At 40.5% G+C, this 22473-nt stretch overlaps 1 protein-coding gene across 7 annotated transcripts in view; it reads right to left on the reverse strand.

Moving 5' to 3' along the window:
* TENM4 (teneurin transmembrane protein 4) overlaps positions 1 to 22473 on the reverse strand; it is a 1563774-nt gene that overhangs the window by 133788 nt on the left and 1407513 nt on the right. For all 7 annotated transcript variants that reach the window (XM_017735917.1, XM_017735920.1, XM_008634916.2 and 4 more), the window contains 3 exons: positions 15200 to 15301; positions 9852 to 10046; positions 5472 to 5672 (listed from right to left, as the gene is read on the reverse strand). In XM_017735917.1, coding sequence (XP_017591406.1) covers positions 5472 to 5672; positions 9852 to 10046; positions 15200 to 15301 — 498 coding nt within the window. The remainder of the gene's footprint in view (positions 1 to 5471; positions 5673 to 9851; positions 10047 to 15199; positions 15302 to 22473) is intronic.

A 22473-nucleotide genomic window follows, 5' to 3' on the forward strand; every position in this document is an offset into this window, starting at 1 on the left:
GCTGGTACAAAACATTTCCTGACCTTCAATGACCATTAAAGGACCAAATTAAGGCCTTCAGGGATGAGTCTGCAATTTAGGTATTGAGCCAGAACTGATTTTGATGGTATCTTCTGAAGACCAGCTTCGACGACACTGTGCTACCAAAATTTCAGTTGCCCCAGACTAATGTTTCTCACAACTCTGCCAGAGCAGTGAGATGAACAAGTTACAAGCTGAAGGAAGAACATTCAAGGCAGCCTTTGACTACATAGCTATGCCCAACAACTTTTTCTTAAGTGACTAAGATGTTTATCAATTTTAGGAGTTGCATCCTGAGGTTTAGTTCTCTTGTTCTTCCTCATGTGTTTTAAATCTAAGAAAAAGACAAATCAGCAACTTCTTAGGCATTAAAAGGGGTCCTGGTCTGCAATATGGTACAAGCCTGTACACGAGAGCTGATGTTATATCCATCTTTTATAGAGACATTTTTATCCCTGAAGAAAATGACTGTTTAAAGAAAGAATTATATGAACATTTTCTAAGGATGGATTTTTATCTTGGTGGCCTTGGGCATGATATGAATTTAACACGAGATTTTGTTTTCAAAAGTTGACACCAGTAAGCCCAAGGAAGTAAAATTTTATCACACATGTTGTGTTAACCCTGGTGCTGTTTGACCAATGGCATTGTCTGGTAAGATATGGGAGAACTGTTTCTGTGAGCCCATACATGTGTCTGTGCGCAATAGTCTCCTGCACAACTCCTGGTGAAAAAAAGTCATTGCAATGTAAAGGTGCATTTCCTTCAGCTTAACTCTTTAAAAGTTCATTCTTCATGGTCTCTTTATCTCTTAACTGGAATAGAGAAAAGATGCCTGTTCCAATGAACTGTACAATTTTGTGGTGAGGAACTCTGTTGGGTGCTACCTGAAAGACTGTCAGCATTGTTAAGTTATACAACTAAATTGATACTACAAAATTCAGTCATTACCATTAACTGATACAGGGTCTTAAATCTAATCACTGTTTGTGAATAGCCTTCAATTGATCCATACTCCTGCAAAGTAAACAGGAGCTTTTCCACTGACTTCAGTTCACTGTACAATAATTTATAAGAATATGGCTTCCCTGTAACCAGAGACATGGACACACACACACACACACCATGCTAGTCTTATTTTAAATCCAACTTCTCAACCTACTGAAAGTAAAGTCATGGAAGGTGGGTAAATACCCGGTCTTCTGCTAGCCCTGTGGCTACCCACACTATTTCCCCACTGTGCTTGGAGTCCAAGTTTATCTAGGCATACCTGTCATATATAGTTCTCCACAACACTGTAGCAAAGCTTGATAATCTGTCCTTGCTTAAGGTGAATTTTAAACGCCTAAGTATCTTTGTGATTGTAGACCTTCATAACAAAGTTTGTCAATAAGTCACTGGGAAGCAGCATTTCATTCCTGCCACAGTGGGGAAAAAGGGGGCAGGTATAAAGTCAAATGCCATATCCTTAGAAAACCATGTTAGAAGCAGAAGTGAGGAGAGGATCTGTAATAGGACCAAAGTACTAGATTTCATGAGATATGGTCATGCAAGCTCAGCCTCAGTCTCTGGCCAGGCACATTCTCTCAGTCTTTTCAAAATGTGATGTAAAGTATCATAACTTCTTACTTCTTTACTGAGTCCCAGCTTCCAGTTTCTAACTCTTACTATTAAATGTACAGCCCATGATTTTATGTCTCCACTGGCAATTTAGGACTACCACATACAAAGTGCTATTCCTATTACTGCTCTTCTCCAGTGTATTTTTAAGGGTTTGAAGTACTGCCTGGATGTCAACCGTGCATAAAGCGAGTCATTTCGAATGAGTGATGGAGAAGGAATCCTTATCTGCATGCAGGTCAATCTACAACCACTGTCAACTGCCCAGAAAAAGTTACCACGCTTAGGACACAGAGAACATAATTTCCACCGCTGCTTTATATATTCTACTTTCCAATGATTCAAATGAATACAGTGCAAGTGAAGATGTCAACTACCAAAGACAACAGTGTGAAAATCACTGATTTAAATTTGAGGAGAGTGAAGGACAACACCAGATAATTCATTTAATAATGATTTTGCATCCAAGCTTAATACTGTTTTGATGGGCCTGGGATTATACTGATGCATCAGTGGGATCCCTCTGGTAAATGGTGCACTCCTCCAATGCAGATGACATGAATCACCTATTCATAGTGTCAGCATATAGTCAGCAAATGTCTTATGGTATGTGGTGTGCTGCCTCTTGATTAGCCAGAAATAGTTGGTCCAGTTTAAGTAGGTCAGGAGTGAGACTATATCACGTAGTAAGCTCTGTTTCACACTGCAGCACAGGCCGTTTCCTCCTTCCCACTACACTCACACAATAAAAGGTTAAGAGAGCTGCACCATAATGGCTTCGTTAGTTGACAGGTAGAGCTCATTAAGAGGTGAAGGGAGATAGCTCCCCAAAAGCCTGGGATACAGAGGAGCTGTGATAGCAGATTGGAAGAATGGGGGCAGGATCAGTGGCTCCTTAATTACCTTTCTTGTACCAAGCATTGCCTTGGACTTTTTAGCTGAACTGAGTTATAAAGGACTTTTCTATATTTGTTTGTGCAACAGTACTAAGATGCAAAAGGGAAATGATTTAATTATTCCATGGAGAAATCAAAATACCACTTTTATTGCTCAATACAAGTTATCTCTGGAATTATTTCTGTACCTTTCTCTAAGGTGCTCTTTTTACTATTTGGGAATCAGCCAAAAATCCAGTGTATATTGAGGGAAAAGTGATCCTACAAAACTGTCCCTTGCACGAAAGGGTGAAATATGTTTGAGAAGCATTTTCCCTGAGTGACAATTATGAGGTAGTACAGCAGCAGCCCTATCTCAACATATACTGGCAGTGGGCAGACACAGAAAGCAAAAAAACCCCAAAACGTGTAATTACTTCTTCCGACAATGCAGTTCAGAATGGGAATCTCTCAAAAGAGATTGAATTGCGCAGCTTGTCTATGAAGGCTAAGTGGAACGAAGAAAGGTAATACAAAGAGGAAACAGAAATCTCTGTAATATCATTGTTTTGTGAAAAGTAAGGGTTTTATCCAGTAATCTCTGTTGTCTAGATTACCACAAAAGGCAGGTAAAATCTACCTACTTAGCTGAAAGATGCAGTCTAAAGTTCAAAGAGGCTCTAGTTTTATTTTCTACATATGACAATCCACAGATTTCACCTACTGCTTCCATACTGCCTGATAACCTTCTAAATAAATACAGCATACAGCACTGCAGACAGGTACTGTTCTTGACTTCAAGGTGGTAAGAGGTGGAAAATCCACCGTGCCTCCTCATATTCTGGGTTTTCAGATAATTATGCTGTTTCCAGGGTATGCCTCTCCATGTGGTTTATGAAAGGGGCTGTCCTTGGCACAAACCCACGTGGGCACAGTTCTATAGATTTCACAGCCCCTACTGCTTTGCTGAGCTGAGGGTGATTTCTGCAACTACTTAGTTCTTTCCCTTAGTAATTCTTCTGTTCTTTTTGGTCCTGTTTTATAGGAAAATAAAATCCGTCGCCTTTAGTCCCTTCTACAGAACCCCCACCCCAGCAGGCTGGGCAGTGTGTTATTACATGCAATAACACGCCTGCTCACTCTATTTTAATGATGCAAGAAGAGTACCACATATCCTGTGAGTAAATCTGTCTTTCAAATCAAGTCATCAATTCAGTGGAAAGGCCTGGGTTAGAAATGGAAGTTTACAAATCACCTTAGTTGCGATTTTAGCTGTGAGGCACAATAACCCGAATGTTACAAGCAGCTCAGTGAGGAAAAAGGTCTTGGAATGATGCTCAAGTTTGTCTCAAATAACTTCATGCTGCCAAAGAAAGTTTGTACTAGATGGATTTATAAAAGCAGTATAAGGAAAGCTTATAAATCATCTCTATGTGACCCTGCAAGTTAACAAAGGGAAAGTGAATTCTCTTTGCACATAGAAATAAACATTTTTCCAAATCCATCCCTGCAATCCCCAAACCTCCATACAAACACAGAATAATGACTCAATTATGAACTATGCCACAGAACCACTACAAATACATGACTACCTTTCCCCTTATGGTGGTTTTAAAAATAAACCCAGAGAGAACGGAACTGAAGATGTTAATGCGGGGGAAGGAAAAGCCTGGGACCAAACTTACCTTCCCTTCAATGCATGACAGCTTCCCTACTACATCTGCAAAAGTTTTGATCAACCTAGTTTCAGCCCCAGGCAAGCAGAGTAGACTTCCTCTTCTGCTTATTCCTCAGTCCAGTCAACTTTACTTCATGACAAGCTTCTAACATCCAGCCTAAATGATGATTGTCAAAAAGGTGCTCTTTTTATGTTCTTAGACCAGTTTACTCAGTTTGCCTCATCCTTGGAAATTATTCTCTTAAAATACTTGCTAATGGTTAACCTTATTTTCTTTACTCATGACAGCAATTCCTCGGGGAAATGTTTACACAATTTTTCTACTATATCTACTCTCCTAATAGGTTTTTTTTTTGGGTTGCTTTGCTGAAAATTCCTTTCATTTCACTGCCTATACTGAGCTGCCCTGGATTTTTGGCCTAGTTCCACTCCAGTTGTGCAAAGTATAGAAACTGTTATTCCTGGGGTCTCTTTTTTGTGAGCACACAATACAGGACAAAAGCTCAAGGACTGATATTCCATAGGTTCTGACTATTTAAGGTATTCCACTATTTTTCAGTGTGGCCTCTAAGAGCTAACTGCATTTGGAAGAAAAGGTTTCTGAATACTTTTTCTTTAGCCTTCAATTCACATACCTGATGCAGATTTTGAGCAAGTTGCTCATTCAGAGGGGGAATGCAGGAAGGTCGCTGTTCCAAACACCTACACAAAACTGCCTGTAAAAATGTGCCTTCTTGGTAGCTGCTTATACTAATAAATACTTTTACTCAGTAAACCTATTTTTCAGTTGGTAGAGGACAGTCTTTTAATATGAACCTCATGAGGCACTCATCGTCCTCTAGCTGAGCCTAGAAAGCACAAGCTTTGAATTCAGAAGGGAAAGGAGATCTGACAGATTACCAAATCTTTCTTCTTGTTTACAGTCACCTAAAGATTATTTAGTCATCTCCTAAAAATCAAAACAGACCCTTTAGTGGCTACTGGGGTTTATCAAGAACTATCACCAGAACAAGAAGTTATACGTAGACCATCAGTTACATTTACAGCCATATAATGAACAACAGCAAGCCTAGGTGGCTTTAATGGGGTTATTTATGATATTACTCTATGCTCAGCAATGGAAGCAGAATTATTTATGTAACTGAACTCTGGAATTTCTGCTTCCAGTCATGCCCCAGGTGTGCTTCACAGGAACACATCTCTAGCACTTTTTCTGCAGATCTGAGTATTTCACAAAGCTTAACGAAAGACCAACAGTAAGTCAGCGCTGACGTTACCGATTGAGCAGTCGTGGCCAGTCCAGTTGGGATCGCAGCTGCAGAGTCCAGTATCCGGGAGGAAGGTCCCATGGCCGGAGCACTGATCCAGACACGTGGCTCTTGGGGTCTCACAATTTGTTCCTCCCCAGCCAACCGAACAGTGACATTCTCCTCGTACGCACACGCCTCGTCCCGAGCAGGTAGGATCCATGCAGTCCACTACGTGTGAGAAGGAAGAGGAAGCAGACAGGGAAAACAAATGGGAATTTCAGGAAAAAAGCTATCAGACTGCCATCAAAACAAATATATTTATACAGTATCTCAAGGTTTCAACCAAAAAGCCCTGCTGTGAACAAAACAGATGCTTCGTGCAAAAATTCAGTGCCCCTAAAAGGCAGTGAGACCTAAAATACCTACATGAAAAGCAGAGAAAAATCTAGTGATGAAATCCATTCTTTTATGCAGGTCTGCACTAATAAGTGATCCTTCTGGTAAGAAAAGGCTAATATCAATTAAGAATAGAATAAGAATAGTATTCTCTCGTACACAGTGTGTCTTCATTTATTCTATTAGAATAACCTAAATTACTATCATTAATGAATTCAAAGCCGAGCCCTAGTTTTCTGAGATAGAATTTTGCATAGAGATTCAGCAGAATCTGACATTCTTATTCAGCAAAATACATGCTTAAATTGAAGAATGTGCTTAAATCTATACAGGTTTCATGGAGACTTAACAGAAATTTCCCATTGAAATATATCCAGAGACAGTTTTTCTGGAGTAAGGATTAAAACAAAATAATTTTTTTTATAATGGTGTTCTTCTGGTTTTATTTTTGGTCAATTAATACTCTTTTTTAAATGTCTGAGGTTTACTTTCCCCCCCAAAGAGTCACTTCCCTAATGAGATCAGAGACCATTCAGTTACTGGTGTAGCAATAAACACCAAAAGACCAAATGTACTCCCTGCCTGATTCCTGAGTTATGTGTTTTGTAGGCAACTGTCAGCTGCTCTGCCCACAGGGGAATTTCACCCAGCAATCGAAAAATAAGAAATGCACCAGACACCCTTCCAGAAAAACCTACTGGAGGAGTCGATCATCTATTTATAGATAAAAGCTGATAGGACAGCCTAGAGAAATTCTTCCCATCTTTTGAAACGGTGTGTGGCAGTTCCCTGGGGATTGGTGACAAGTGTCAGTCTGGCTAAGCAGCACAGGAAAAGCTGTCCAGCTCCTGGCTCTGATACAGCAGAGCAGAACATGGCCACCGCACACATGGCAGGTTTGTGGTTCAGTTTTTAGCCCTATAAAAGCTAATAAGAATTCCACTGACCTGTTTAAGATCCAGAAACCTTAAAAGGAAGCACAACAGCTGCTCTGATAATTCCCTGGATTCTCAAACCCTTCTCAGTCTGACAAGCAATGGCTCAGTTATTACTATCCCAAGGCATGAGAGAGAATTTTCTTTTTTGTTTGATTCCTGGAGCTCTGCTCATAGCTGGAACAATCCTCAAAAATTTTAAGAGGCTGGAAAGGATGAGTCCATAAATCTCCTTCACTGTTAGTGAGCTGGGAGCGAGGGTGCCAATTTTAGCATGAGACCCTTGAAGCCCTGGCCCTGTTCTTTCTCAGCAGTAATAAGTATGAAAAGGACTAAGGGATAGAGTAGCAGCCTCGTCCGTTCTCAGCAGATGGTTTGAACATAGAGAACAAAGATCACAGGCTAACTGACAAGAGGCTACCTCCAGGCAATTAATCATCCCCTCTGAAGGTCAATTGGGAAAAAGGTGAGTTTTACAGGGGCCTCCATCACAGGAGGCGGACAATCTGCTATCTCAGCTCTAACACAGATGATTATAGGAGGGGAATGTGCATGTCAGAACCCCCCATTTATCATAATCCCAAGGCCATTTTTCATGTTGAAATGAGCCCTTTCAGAAAATGTCACACACAATGGCTACTTTAATCTCAGCCTCACTAGCTGTATCTCTTTAGGCTTTCTGCACCATCGGAAGGGCCCTGGGACAGGATTACAGGCTTCTGCTTTCTTCTTAATCAATTGCTTAGTGGATTTGGAGTACAATGGTATATTTTTAGGGAGTTCTGCTTGACCAATTTAGCTGCTCAGCTCTGGGAGAAGCAGAGATGGGGAGCTGGGCAAGAGGGCAGAGCTGACAAAATCTAGTATACCTGGAAAAGAAAAAAAAAAAAGCATATGTCTGTGTTGTTCATTGGAAAATGTCCCAAATGGTCAAATTCTTGGTTGGAAAATGCCCTCTTTATAGTTCAGCCTTCTGCAGAATCTTTGCCAGGGAGATAAATCATGCAGCAAGCAAGGTTAGTGCCTCTTCTACACTTTTCCCCAATATGCTTCATGCTTCATTGGTCACACAAGTTATTAGGCTTATTCGGTGCCCAAAGAGTAACTTCTCATTTTTCATTGCTTAAATTTGCTCCCCTCCCTGTAATGTCTCGCTGGCTTATGCCACAGGCCTTATAAAATATGGGCCAATAAACTAAGGAAGGAGAAAAGAAAAACTCGCGTAGGATTGTTGGCTGATGTTTTATAAACATTGCTGAACTTCTATGGGGGAAAAAGAAAAGACAGAAGAAACCCTGGAATGAAAACCCATTACAAACATGGATCAAGAAGGGAAGCTACGAGAACTGAGAAATAATAAAAAGTAATCAATACCAGATGGCCCTTCTTAGAAGAGAAATTAAAGAGTAAAAGGAATTTAAAAAATAGTATAAATCAACTTTTTTACTAGATCTAAATATATATATATGTCCTCAAGATTTCCCACATGGCATATTTCTGAGTTACTTACCCCCTCACAACACAATACAAATTATGCCTTGAATATCAAAAACATGCATGCTTGGAAAAATACTAAACAGCCCATATGAAAAAGCGTGTTCTCTTTGTTCTTCCTCCTTTTTCAAGTTTTGACCTAGTGGGACTGACACTGTCCCCTGCTACAGTGATAAAATAAAATAACTGAGTAGTGCCTGGCTTTTCTGCTTTAAATGTGACCCAGGAAAAAATGGCTCCTGTTAGAAAAAGGGCAAATCTCACTCTGATTTACAAACATTAAACACTTCTTGCTGGAGGCAAAATCAAGATATTTTCATTTCTGTTTATCCAGTAAAGATATGATCTAGCAAATAGGAGGTCTACAGAGATGCTTGAAAGATACTTCAGTAGTCACAGTCTTCGGGTTTTGCATGCCCCACAGCTTCATTGAATTGTGCTTTAAGCCAAAATGAAGCTTTCTCAAGAGATGGCTTATTGTTATAAGAGCTGATACTGTCTTCATCTCTAACGTTTACTGGCACTGAAGCCATGCTACATCAGAGATGTCCCACTCCAATACATTTAACACGTCAAAAAAATTGCTAGATTAGATACCATTTGAATGTCTGAAGCCAATTCAGCTATTTTCATTGTCTATAAAATAAAGCCATTTCAGATAAATCTTTATCCTGCATACATGAAGACAACCACAAATTAATTCAAGCCATTGTCATTCTTAAATGTATCAAATGATGTCTTTCATTTATCAGGTGGTGAAGGGGTCTTACATATGTACTTGTAGAAGCATAACTTAAGAATGATTATTGATCAGGTCACAAGCATAGAATTCTGAGGACAGTTTTCAGAAGTGTTGAACAATAATGCACTTTTGGATATACTTTTGTCACTCTCTCAATGATTTATACACTTAGAAATCTGTCCACTTTTTATTTAGCTGTAAGAAGCAGTCACAGAGTCAGGAAGATAAAGATTTATGTTGGCAGGTGAGTTCCTACACAAAAAGATTAAAGGTAAGTATTAAAAGGAGTTGTAAATCTAAATGTAAATGAAAAATATTTGGGGGCTAGTGTGAGAAAAAAGCTATGGAAGAGCATTAAAGTAATATCTGATTTTGAAGTAGAATTTAATTCAAGTCCTGAGCATTTCTAAGCTTTTAAAGCTGACAAGGATCAGGGACTTTCTCTCACACGCCACCATTTTGTGGATGTAAGCAACTGAAATTGCTTGGCATAGCACAGCAGAGAAGAAAGCACTGTAAAAGTAATTATATGTTTAGATGTGTAAATGGAAACGATGCTTTAATAAGAACATTTGAACATATGATTAGCTGTTCTGGTCTTTCAACTAGATTGTTCTATCTGAGGCATTTGATGGCTTTTCATCCAATTACTGAACAAATATGATAGCTAACGATGAGTTATGACAACATATCATTTTTATGTTGTATCCATCTATTGTACCTCTAAGGTGCCTATTACTGTTCTGTTTAAGTGCCAGTCTGATCCTGAATTGCCTCCATCCACACAATTACAGAACAACAATCAAAGCAAAAGGCTAATTGAATGCATCTTGCAAATACCTTCTTCACAGCTCTCGCCTTTGTATCCTGGGTTGCAGATACAGGTGCCCATGATGCATGTGCCGTGGTTATTGCAGGAGACATCAATGCACTGGTTGGTTGGGACATCACACTCTGCTCCCTTCCAGCCACTATGGCACAAGCACCTTCCTTTCATGTACTGCCCATTCCCACTGCACAGCACCGGGCAGGACGCTATGAAGAGACAACAAAAATCACATTAAAACAAATGGAAAATCACTTCAAAAAGGAGCACAAGAGCCCAGGATGTAATTTACATTCTTCATACACAGTCTTTACTGGGGTATGTTGCTGTTTGTTTTGCCAAAACCAAATCTTTTATATGGATGACACCCAGCTGTTAACTCTATTATCCTATGAGTGTTTAAAACAAACAGTGCCCTTAAGTTAGGCTCTCTTCTTACTTTGTGTGTCTGATACCTTTTTCGCTAACTAAACTCGTAATTTTCTTGTATTCTCATTTTTCAATGTACTGATGTCTTCTTTCAGCAGCATCACTGACCTTAGATTGCATATCACTCTCCCTTGACCTGCTGCCAGACTTGCTGTGACACTGCCTCTGCTGTGGACTTCACTGGGCACACAAATCACAAATCACCCTGTTTTTTGCTGGGTTAACTTCCAGTTTTATGGGTTTCAGTTGCTTTGCTCAGAGCCCAGAATGCCACATTGAAACTACTTCCCTGATTTAGCTCATGTCATCCCATCAGCTACCAACTTTTTTCCCTGAAAGGGCTGTCAAGCACTGGAACAGGCTGCACAGGGAAGTGACTCATTCACCACTCCTGGTGGAATTTAAGATGTGTGGATGTGCCATATGGGGACAGGGCTTAGTGGTGGATTTGGTAGTGCTGGGTTAAGAGCTGAACTTAATGAAAAGAGTTTTAGAGGTCTCTTCCAACCTTAACAATTCTATGGTTCTAATGGAATGTCCAGCCCCCATTTTTGGTTATCACCTCTGCTGCACTCAATTAATCACCAGCCACAATGCAGAATTGGCCTCTACTGTTTCCAAATTCCCAGTAATAAAAGCTGCGTAAATCTGTCCTCTGATATTTGTATCAGTTATAAAGGATTTATAAAGGATTTTTAATTGTCCTTGCTTCCAGCAAAGTCAGCTGACTCTCAAGGCCACCCAGATACAGGATTTCTTCCCTGTGATAAAGGGAAGAAGAGGAAGATGACAAGCTCAAGCTGTGGCACGATGGATCCCAGAATTAAGCATTTCTAGAGCTAAATTTGGAAACTGCCAAGCAGAGTGGGATGGGATGAACTGAAGGATACAGAACAGGTTCCCCAAGGAAGCAGAGGGCATCAAGGACCAGACCTCAGCCTCCATGACCACAGCTTTTGCAATCACTGCTCTCCAGCTCCTTTCAGATGATGCCTTCTCCTTATTCTATTCTCCACACCAGCCATATTATGCTCCTTTTGTCCTCTGCTCTGATTTTTCCAAGGAAGATGCTGATTTCAATCCCTCAGAAGCAATAGCCTTTCCCTGTTCACTCTACCTTAAAACTTCTTGCTTAAGTCCTGTTCTCTTTCATTTCATTTTGCTGAAACTCAGCTGCAAGGACGTATATTCAACACAGACTGCTCTTGTTCGCTGTTGCACATCAGCCTCAGGTGAGAGCAGCTGGCCCTCTCATCAGCCCCTTGGAAAGGCAATTTATGAACAATTTTAGGCAGGACAAATGCGAAATGAATATTCCATTCTGCTGCTTAATTCAACTACATTAGGCATGTGATGAATCCTCTTTTGCTTTGTTCCTGACTTAGATTATGTATGGGAAGGGGTATTAACATGGTTGAGGAAAGCTTTCCTCCCCTTCTCTTCCCATCTTTTCAGAAAGGAATCTCACAAAGCTCATCATGAGTTGTTTCCAGGCGTCCTTATAGTCAAGTCAGTTTGAGTGTTACAGAACTACAGCAGCCTCAGTGAAACACAAAGCATTGCCAACTCTGACTGTTAAGCCAGTTTGATATGTAGTGAACTACACTTGCCTGACCAAGATAAAAGAGGTTTAGAAAAGAAAGGAATTTGGCAACTGTTATTCCTAAGGAGCCCTCTGTTCACTTTAAAGGAAACACACTGCAGTGGTGCATTGCAAGTGCATCATTTGCAAGATGGTATCTACCTATAAAATATGAGACATAAATTGTTTAAGATACACTGTGTTGCATACATGGCTCACAGCACACTCACTCTGTAATTTTACTTTTCAGCTAAGCTGATGGAATTTTCTGCCCCTCCCATCTCAAATTTCAATACTCAGTAATGGACATTGTTCTTTCAAGGCACTGGCAGGGGACAGTCTGCAGTTCTTCTCGACAGGAAGAAAGAATAACTGCCTTTAACCAGGGAGAGGTTGCTGTGAAAGACTTACATGTGTCCTGACAAGACAGCTGATCACTCAGTAATAGATCAGATAAATTACTGACCATCTGCAATGAGACTGACACTCTACAGAGCCTTCTGTGGAGAACACCTTCAGCATCACCTGGAAAGCACTGCTGCAAATGTCAAGACAATGGCAAGAACAAGACCTCCTCTGTAGCATACAATAATGCATAAAGACAAAAGAGGTTTCTGAATTTTTTCCCCTGTTACTTGTGCAACTCTTTTCTATACATAAAGATACATAATTATTATTTGATCATTCAGATTCCAACCATGTTTATGATGATAAAATTATAGTAGTTCTCTAGTGTGGTATGATAGCAACAACCCAAATGCATACTCTGTTTTTTCCAAAGTTGAACATCAGAGAGTAAGATCATTTGTTTGTTTGTTTACTTTATACAGAACTTGAAAACACCACCTCCCGTGTCCAAGACAACCTTCAAAAAGCCTATGAAATACATCTCTGGCAACTTGCTCTCATTTATTTTGCTTAAAATAATTGGTTAATAATACATTAATAATTAACCATTGCTAAAAAGAGAAAGGCTTTCTGCTGCAGAGTTTCCCATTAATTTGGTGAATTACAAGGCTGAATTGAAACAAAGGAACACTCAGGAAATCCATGACCTAGAATTCTTCATGTGGGCAGGAACCTGCTTATTTAAGGATTACTGCTCCGTACAGGGACCGTGAATGGCTGCAGATGGATACTGTGACAGCCTCACACATGCTGCCCTTTGAGGGATTTGTAGGTCAAAAGAAGAATCTTGGATGCCCCTGAAAACCAACAGGAAGTCAATGCTGGGATCCTTGGATCTCATGTTCATGGCAACATGATCTATTTAACACACCCAGTGAATGGAAATGCATACACAAATATAATTTTGGCATGCCAGGTATTATTCTGTCTTCCTAAAGGCAGGGTGCAGCCTGTGATCTGAACCCAGATGATTCTGAACGAAAAGACAGAGTTGAATAAAAGGTGTTCATAGCAGCTAGAGCATGTGCTCTGGTGAAATGGGAGAGACTCACATGGCTCCACTGAAAAGCCTGAGAAAGTCAGGATATAGCTCCTCTGAAAGTGGATTCAGAACAAGAGTTTAAGTATTCTGATTCAGTGAAGAAAGTTGTTCTTCTCCACAGACTCTCCAGGGAGCCTTGGGGGAAACAAGCCCTGAACTTCTGCCCCTACTGAAAGTTAGGAGGTGTGAGTTGGAATATGCTGTGGGACATGGAAAAAACTCCTTTTGTCTCCAGCTCCAGGGATTTGAAAAGGAGCTTGGAAATGCAAACCAAGTGTAAGGAAATGCAAACCAAGTGTAACCTGAGTCAGCAAGAAGTTTGACATAACAGCTCTCAGGGATGCAGCATGCACATCCATCTTACTGGGCTGTGAACTCTGAAACCCCGCCGGGCTCAGCCCGGCCGGGGCTCTGTCTCCTGGCTCGCTGCTGGGATGTGACCCAGCTCAGCTGCAAGGGGAGAGGGCCGGGGTTGGACAGAGTTTAGCTCTCTCTTGGGAAGGCGCCAGCCTGTTTTCCAAAGCAGCGATGAGCTGGGGTGAAGGCCTGACCTGCAGCCTGACTGAAGCTCCTTGGGTGGGCACTAGCGTTTTATGCTACCTCCCTCCCCAGATTTATAAATCTGTACTTAGTTTGTTGGACTGTTTGAGCCAAAAAAGGCCTTGAAAAGGTTGATGCACAGTGTCCTGTCATTTCCCACATGCAAGGTTTTGATATCTTGGTTTGAAATGTGCTCTTACTAAAAGTATTTCAGTTTGTTTTTTAAATGTTTAAATAACCTAAAAAATTCAGGCCAAAGAAAACCCTTCCAAAGCCATTTATTAAAAATACTTATCACTTGAGAAGAAAAATGTATTATACTGTTTACTGGGGTAAGTCTCCTTGCCAGTCCTCCCAGTGTTTTTACTTTTGGCCAGAGTAAGCAGTTGCCATTACTCCACTCCTAGCCTCACTCCAACCCTGCCCTATTCCCCACACCCAGACTGAGGCAGACTTGCAAGGTACTTTTTGTATAATCAGTGTCTTAAAAGAAAGTATCATTATAGTGTCATGCCACGCTGTGATAAAAGTGCTCTGCTAAACAAACCGTAATGCCACATTCCTAAGTGATGTTTTCTAAAGCCACTTCCAGAGAGAAAATTTCCAACGTGACATTTTGCCTGTTCACAAGCAGCCCAAGGAGTTGTGTTGCTGCTAAGGGCACAGGAGTCATGATTAGTATAGAATCATAGCATCATTAAGGTTGGAAAAGCCCTCCAAGATCATCAAGTCCAACTCTCAGCCCAGCAATGCCAGCCCACCACTAAACCATGTCCCTAAATGCCACACCTACACTCCCAGAGATGGTGATTTCACCACTTCCTTGGGCAGCTTGGCAAACCCTTTGCTGAAAAAATTTTTCCCAATATCCAATCTAAACCTCCCCTGGCACAACTGGAGGATGTTTCCTCTTGTCCTGTCACTTATTACTTGGGAGAAGAGGCCGATCCCCACCTGGCTACACCTTCCTTTCAGGTGGTTGCAGAGACCAGTAAGATCTCCCCTGAGCCTCCTTTTCTCCAGGGTAAACACCCTTGGATCCCTGAGCTGCTGAGCGAAATTTTAGCAAATTTGTAGCCAACAAATTCACAGATCAACTTGTTTCCATTCTACTGCAGAATCCCCACGCTGGGTGATGAGTACTTTGTAAAAGGCACCATCATGAGTATAACTTATATATATCTTATATATTTATATATATATATATATATATATACACACATATATATATATACACACACATATTACATCTATCTTATATATATCTTATATATATATACTTATATCATGAGTCTAACTATAAGAAGAAAAATGTTAACTGAAGGGGAGAGGGGAACAGTTAATCAAGCACAAATTCCTACCTCTGCCACAGTCAGGGCCCAGAAAGCCAAGGAAGCAATGGCAAGTCCCAGACACGCAGTCTCCATTCCCATAGCAATTACTGGGACAGTTATCCACTGATTCTGGAAAACAAAAGAGAATTCAGAAACTTCTTTAGGCAAGAAAACACCTCAGAGTTTAGAAGGGCTCTAGATGGGTGGGACAGATGAAACTTCAAAGCAGTTGCTGTGCCCAGGGTGAAAGCTTTAGTGTGAGCTCCACTAAACCATGCCCATCCATTTACACCAATGGATGGTCCCACTGCAAATCCTGTGATTAAATATGAGCAGCTCAGCACCCACCACATTGCGCGGGCATCCTCTCGGTACCTGAAAACTTCCAAATGTCTTTTCTTCCTGCATATTTTTACGACCATTTTTCCTCTTTAAATTTATTGTAGAAATGCAATAGCCCCCATTCTCACGCCAGAACATGCACTTTTGGTCCAGTTTTGTGACTTAAGATTAAGTGACCTTGGGGCATTTATTTGTGCCAAACAGAGCTGAGCGATGATAGATATGTTCCCCTATACACGTACTGAACAAAGACCCTTGGTTCATCCCATCTGCCTGTTCAAGGACTACTTCTAACCAAATTTCTTCTTACTTGCTCTGCAATATTATATTGAACTTAATACATTATATAATATATAATTTATGTATTTAACAGCTCAGAGTGCCAGGGCTAATATTCTATTTGATGGAACAGGAATGTGTCCATTTCGCATTTTCTTCTGTTTCTAGTTATCATCTTAAATTCTCTGACTTTGGCAAAAACACCAGCTATTCATTTCTCAGGGAAAGTTAACAGGTAAGCAAAATGTTATCTAGCACTTCTCTTTTGAGAAGAGTTCAGAATATTGGGGCAAAACCACATCTTTCATAAAAGAACACAAGCTGGTAAACACGTCAAAAAGAGAATGAAAATAATCTTATTTTCTTACACTAAACTGTGAGTGAAGACTGAGTAAATGTGAGTGGGGCTTTGAAAGATGTTGTAATAAATACCATGGTTCATTCTACACTGCTATTTCATATTTTCTCTGAGGGAGATGTATATCAGATGAAATCTGGATTCGGATACACAGAAGGGGCGCTGGTGGTAGACATGGAGTGGGGTGAAAATCTCAGCCCTCTGAATAATGGCTGCATTTTCACAGACGTACTCCATGAGACCTTGTGGTAGCAAAGATATCTGTAAACTCTCAATCAGTGCAACTGAAGACAACCAGCAGCAGAGATGTGCAGATTTGTTTCTAATCACAAATGAAAGGAAGCCTGTTTCTGGATGGGTGTTCTCCAAAGAGCAGAGGTTTCTGAAGGACATTTTAAAGGATGTAGTGTAATTTAATCATTCATAAAGGACAACAGCAATTTTAAATAACAAAACCAGTTTAAAGCATTTATGTTTTAAGTCCTGGCTTCGGACATCTCATAATCAGACAGCTCCATGCAGCAAGGAAGGAACAAGGAAGTGCTGTCAGTTTTCTAACACTCAATAGTTAAGCAGATATTCACTTGATGGTGTATGGAAATGCAGTCACAGCATGTAGTCAACCCTTCAGGCTTGAGCTGCCATCTTTATTCCAATCAGAGAGCATCCATGCTTCCTCGAATAAAGAAATAACGACTCAGGCCTTGTGCATTTACACTGATATTTAGGAATACCATCTCTCACTTCATAGCAGGTATAAACATAAATCTATCCTGTAAGTGAAAAGTTAGTAGTAGGCCATGTGCATACAATCTTCAGAACTTTGTCATGGGTTAATGTCACTGCTGGAAACAAAAACGAATTCACTTTATGCCTTTTTTTCTCTACGCCCTTTTTACAATACTTACATTTTTCTTTTCTTCAAGAAATGTATGCAGAAATTTAGGAAAAAGAAGTTATTTATGCACATACTTACACACATGAAGAACATACAGAGTGTGAGTACTGTGAAACGAGATAATGAGAGGGGTAAGGAGATTTAACAGCTCCTGTTGCTGAAAGGGTCAGTCCTTTTCCTCTAATCTTCTCATCCTAAGAACAACTCTAAGCTCCCTCTTCTTGTGCTGGTTCTGGCACTTGTCAGATCCTTCAATGCGGTGGTTAAGCTCAAAAGGTGGCAAAAAAATGAATGCAGCAGAAAAAAACTAGAGTATTTTTTTTTCTGCTGCCTGAAAACTGGGAAGAGAAGGGCCATGCTACTCAGCATCAGCGCAGTTGTCCCATGACACCTCACAACCCCGCTGCCATGCAGGGTCAGGGGCTGCCAGCTGGAGCAACACTGCATAGATGTAACACATGTGTGACCTTTGAAGTCAAGGGGAATACCTATGTCAGGGCTTGATGCAGGACAGACCCCCAGTGTTATGACAACACCTTTAGAATACTAAAAACTGTTTTTAAAAGCTTTTTCCCAAGTTTTTGCTTTAATGGACTAAACCGAGATCTTGAAAAGGAGTAAACAGCCATATTGCTTTCTTGGTATATTTATGAAATACAATAATTCAGCAAAATAGTAAAAAAACCCCACGGAAATATCTAGGAAGTGTCTAAAAAGTAACATATCAAGCACAGCAACTGTCCCAAAGTGTGCCAATGCACCACATCAGCTAAATGGTAATCTTTGTTACTGGAAACAGTATTTTGCAGTTATAGTGTGTTCAGCTGGTGTGTCTATGATCCTAGGACAAGACAGGCAAAACTCTGTACACCAATTCAATGTCCACTGCAGGTTAAACTGAATTACTCTGTCCACAATAATGAGTATGTACAAAGGGATTTAGAAGTTCAGAGTGACCTCAATAATGGAGCATACCTGTGCTTAGGTAACCAACCTGTCCAGAATCTCTGGGGGAATCCATGTAAGAACCTTTACTGTGGTGGTGCATCCTTTCTTCCTCTGACTAGTTCAGCACAGACACCTATAACTGGTCAGATCCCTGCTGACAGTGACTGACACTGACGTATTAAAGAAAAAGAAAAATTTACATCTATTTTCTGGTTCATATACAGATCTGGCATTTTTCTTTGTAAAACTGCAGTGATATGCACATATACCACTTCATCTATCACTACCTCTTCAAGCTTTGATTTCCCAGACACTTCTTTGCAAGTGTGGCCAAACTGTTTCATACCATACAGTGGCTAACTCAAAAGGAATTAAAAAACAGGTGGATGACTTCCTCACTGAGACACCTCAGTAGCTCTTGCTTGTGGCCTGAATACCCTATACTATTAATAATAGAGTAGGCCCTCAAAAGTCCTTTAATCCCATTTCATTGCTTTCTCTTATGTACCTTGTTGTTCTAATATTGCCCAAAGTAACATTTTTAAAGTATTCTCATTTCACACTACCTCTATTTGCCCGGGAATAACCTGCCTGATACAGATGAGATGAAGTGAAAAGGAACTCTACTCCCCCTGTGACTTGTGCCACTTGCTGTTTTTTAGCAGTTAAGGATGCAAACTTTCCTGGTGATTCAGGGCAATTAAGGTCTTCACACACTTCCAAAAGTTCTTCGCTACTGAGAATCAATTCTGAAAAGCGATGAAGGTTCATGCAGGGCATCTTTGTCTCAAAGCTACTCCCAAACAACTCCAAAGTATTTCCATAAAGGAAGTGTTAAATGAACGCACCTTTTCCCCTCAGGAACTCCAGAGCTAATGAGCACAAACAAGGCTGAGACTGAGGCTTGTGAGCAGCAAGTCTGCAAGCTGTGTGTGCAACACTGTGCATGCTCCTATTTATATTCTTAGGCAGAATCACAAACTGGAATTTCTTTTTACTTTGAAGATTGCAGGCATTAGCAAGTTATACTCCTCATAAAAACCTCTATTTCCATCCTAGCACTGAATTTTGTTTCAGTGGTTACAGACTGCCAGTTGGGCACCTGAGTCAGTTTTCTGGCCCTTCTGGCATGTACACATGCACACACATCCACGCACAGTGCTCTAACACCTACACTACACACTAAACAGGAGGAGGCGGGTGACTTGGCATCAGAAATTAGGGAGTCGTGATGGGAGAACCCTAGGAAGAATGAAGAATCAAACAGACATTTTCAGAAGCTAGGGCTTAGTCAAATTATTATCATATAGGGCTTAGATGATAGAGGAGACACACCTTTAACATTCAGGAAGTCCCTAAGTCAGTGGCACAAAGCAGCTGTCTCTCTTTTGAGTATGCTCACAGTCAGCACTGCTACAGAGGTGACAAGCTATCAGCCAATAACTAAAAACAGGCACTGCAGTTACGGCTGGCTTCTAGTCTCCATTATACAGCTTATTCTGGAAGCTGTTCACATAATTAGAAGAGTATTTTCCAATAGATACAAATTCCATATGGTGTTTTATGAATAGTACCATGGGAACTGCTTTAGAGAATCACGACAATGTTTTTGTTTTGTTTTATTTAATTGTTCAAGTTCACTGTGAGACCATGAACAATTCTTTTTTAGAAAGAGATATATATGTTCTCTGTTTCCAGTCTGATTCCCACAGTTTTCTTCTGGCTTCCAAATCCCCGAAGAGATCTGACTGACACCAGCTGGTAAGGGCAAGAGATTAATAACTGGAGGGCCAGCCAGTGGATGATGCATGATGCCTTCATCTGGTTTTGCTATCATGTCCGAAGAGAGCACTGAAAACACAGTTTCCATGCCACCTTTCAACCACCAATGGTAGCAGGAGTGAACCTTCTGAAAGCAAACAACTCACACCAGGGGCAGACTGGCAAAACTTGAGGTGGTGGAGTTTCCAAGACGGAATGCACAAGTTTGCCTACAGAATTAAGTGTCCTGCCAGCTTCACAATCTAATTAGCAACTGAAAAAAACAAGTCTATTTATGGAATTGCAGAATCACTGGATGGTTTGGGTTGGAAGGCACCTTAAAGACCATTAGGCTCCAATCCCCCTGCCATGAGCAAAGACACCTTCCACTAGACCAAGTTTCTCCACATCCTATCCAAACTGGCCTTGAACACCTCCAGGGATGGGTCAGCCAGTTTCTCTAGGCAACCTGTTCCAGTGCCTCATTACCCACACAGTGAGGAATTTCTTCCTAATATCTAATCTAAACCTGCCCACTTGTCAGTTTAAAGCCATTCCTCCTTGTCCTATCACCCCATGCCCTTTTAAAAAGTCTCTCTCCAGCTGTCTCGTAGTCCCTTTAAGTACTAGAAGGTGCTCTAAGGGTTCCTTGGAGCCTTCTCTTCTCCAGGCTGAGTAACTCCAACTCCCTCAGCCGGCCTCCATAGGAGAAGTGCTCCAGCCCTCTGAGCATCTTTGCACCTCTCCACTATTTCCTCAGTAAATATTGTAAACCTCCAGATCTCCTCTGAGACAAAGTCTAAATGACATAATGAGACACTTGGTCTTCAGATCCACACTGTCTCATTTTGGAGAATGGTATAGAAATGCCCTGCCTGACAGAGCAGGTACTCCCTACCCTAGGACAGCCTAACTCAGCCAGGAAAAGGAGGATGTACAAAACTGTTTCTGGATTCATAAAAATAAGAAATGGAAAACCTTCGTTAAGTGCGAAAGCCTAGGCTTCTCCAAGAGCAGGACTCTTCTTCTGAACTACTCTTTAAGGTCCTTCCTGCTCATGAGCTTTAATTATCAAAGCAAAGAAAGAAACAAAAAAAATTCCCTAAGTATCCTCAGCAGCTGTAATTCAACATATTGCACAAAACAACATTGATTTGCTACTTTTGCCATTTATTTCAGGGGGTGTTTTTCAGCACAAGTAAACTCACAGCTGGTAGAATTTGAGGGAAAGTTGGCTGAAACCTTTATCCCATTGCTAGTTCTCCCACTGTAATCACCCTTTACTCTGAGAGAAGCCATAAACTGGCATGATCCAGCCCATACCCATAGTAAGATTTCACACTACACTATCTTGCATTTAAGGATATTACTGAGTTCAATATGAAATTGCTAATTGTTACCATTCCCATTTTTTTTTTAGGTTGTTAATCTGAGGCATGGACAAATACAGCACAGCTTTGCTTCACATTATAAACTGACTCATGTGGCAGCGACAAAGCTCCCAGGCTAATGGTCTGCTCAGGGGACCACTTTGCTGCTGACAAAACGCCCCATGAAAGACAATTCTACTGTGGTGAACTCTATAAAGATCTGTCAGCCTGGCTCACAATTACCAACATGAATTACCTTTATCCAGATGCAACAGAATAAACATATTAAGAAGGTAGACAAATTGCTAGACTCTTGATGGACTTCTTTTTTATACACTCACCATGTTTGCTGGTCAGCAGTACAGCTACTTCAACAGTATTTCCACCTTATTTATTTACTATGCAACATTCAACTTAATAGCTTGTTTCCCTATCTTTGGGCCAGAGGCCAAGGCAGATGTTTGCCTGACACCAAATCCTATTAGAGGCTGCAGTAACACAATTGTGTGTTAAAGATAAATATTTTACAGCCTGCACTTGCCACCAAGCATCATCATTCCCTAGACATTTAGAGGCAACTATCTATTGGCAAAGAAAAAGTAGTTATCTAGCTGGCAACTGAAGGCAGTACCTTTTTTAGAGTTAATAAGCACCAGGACTGCTTTCTAAGAACTGATTAAATGCCATTCAGTGTGGTGTGGCTGTATCAATTCAAATGCAACTGTTTCATTTGATAACCTCAAAAAGTTGCTCTGGAGACGGCAGTGTTTGGTGTCAGAAACCTGCAGGAATTGCACTGCAGTAGGACAATTAGACCTTAATGAATCAATCCTAATCTCCATTCTGGAATGAAGGTTCAAGGAATATAAAAAATTTGTATCAATGAGAATATTCTGTATTAGAAATTAGATGCAAAGAAAAGAGCAGGCTTTTTTAAAGTATCCTGTCTGGCCCCTTCAGGTAGCAGTCTACTCCACTGCTACATAAGAAATGGCCTCAAAATCTTTTGTTCTGTGCTGGTGAGAAGATATATGTAGCTGCTCAGCCTAAAATAAATTGCCACAGCTACTCATCTACCGGCCCAGAAAGATATTGCATACATACTAATTGGTACAATAAAAGGTTTTACCCTTTCCTTATAAATGTTGACTCTCTCTATACAAAGATGCATTAATTCAAAAATAGCAAGTAAATTAAAAAAGGAGGTAAACCAAATAATTAGAGTAGAATAGTTTACTGTATCAAATAAATACATATATTTATTGTCACACAGAAATATACTGTTCCTAACTGTCCACTGACCTATTTTCTGCCTAGTTATGTTCTCCTGGCTAAAGAAAATGTT

This window comes from Corvus brachyrhynchos, unplaced genomic scaffold (assembly GCF_000691975.1).
Source record: "Corvus brachyrhynchos isolate BGI_N302 unplaced genomic scaffold, ASM69197v1 scaffold44, whole genome shotgun sequence".
NCBI classification, from domain to species: domain Eukaryota; kingdom Metazoa; phylum Chordata; class Aves; order Passeriformes; family Corvidae; genus Corvus; species Corvus brachyrhynchos.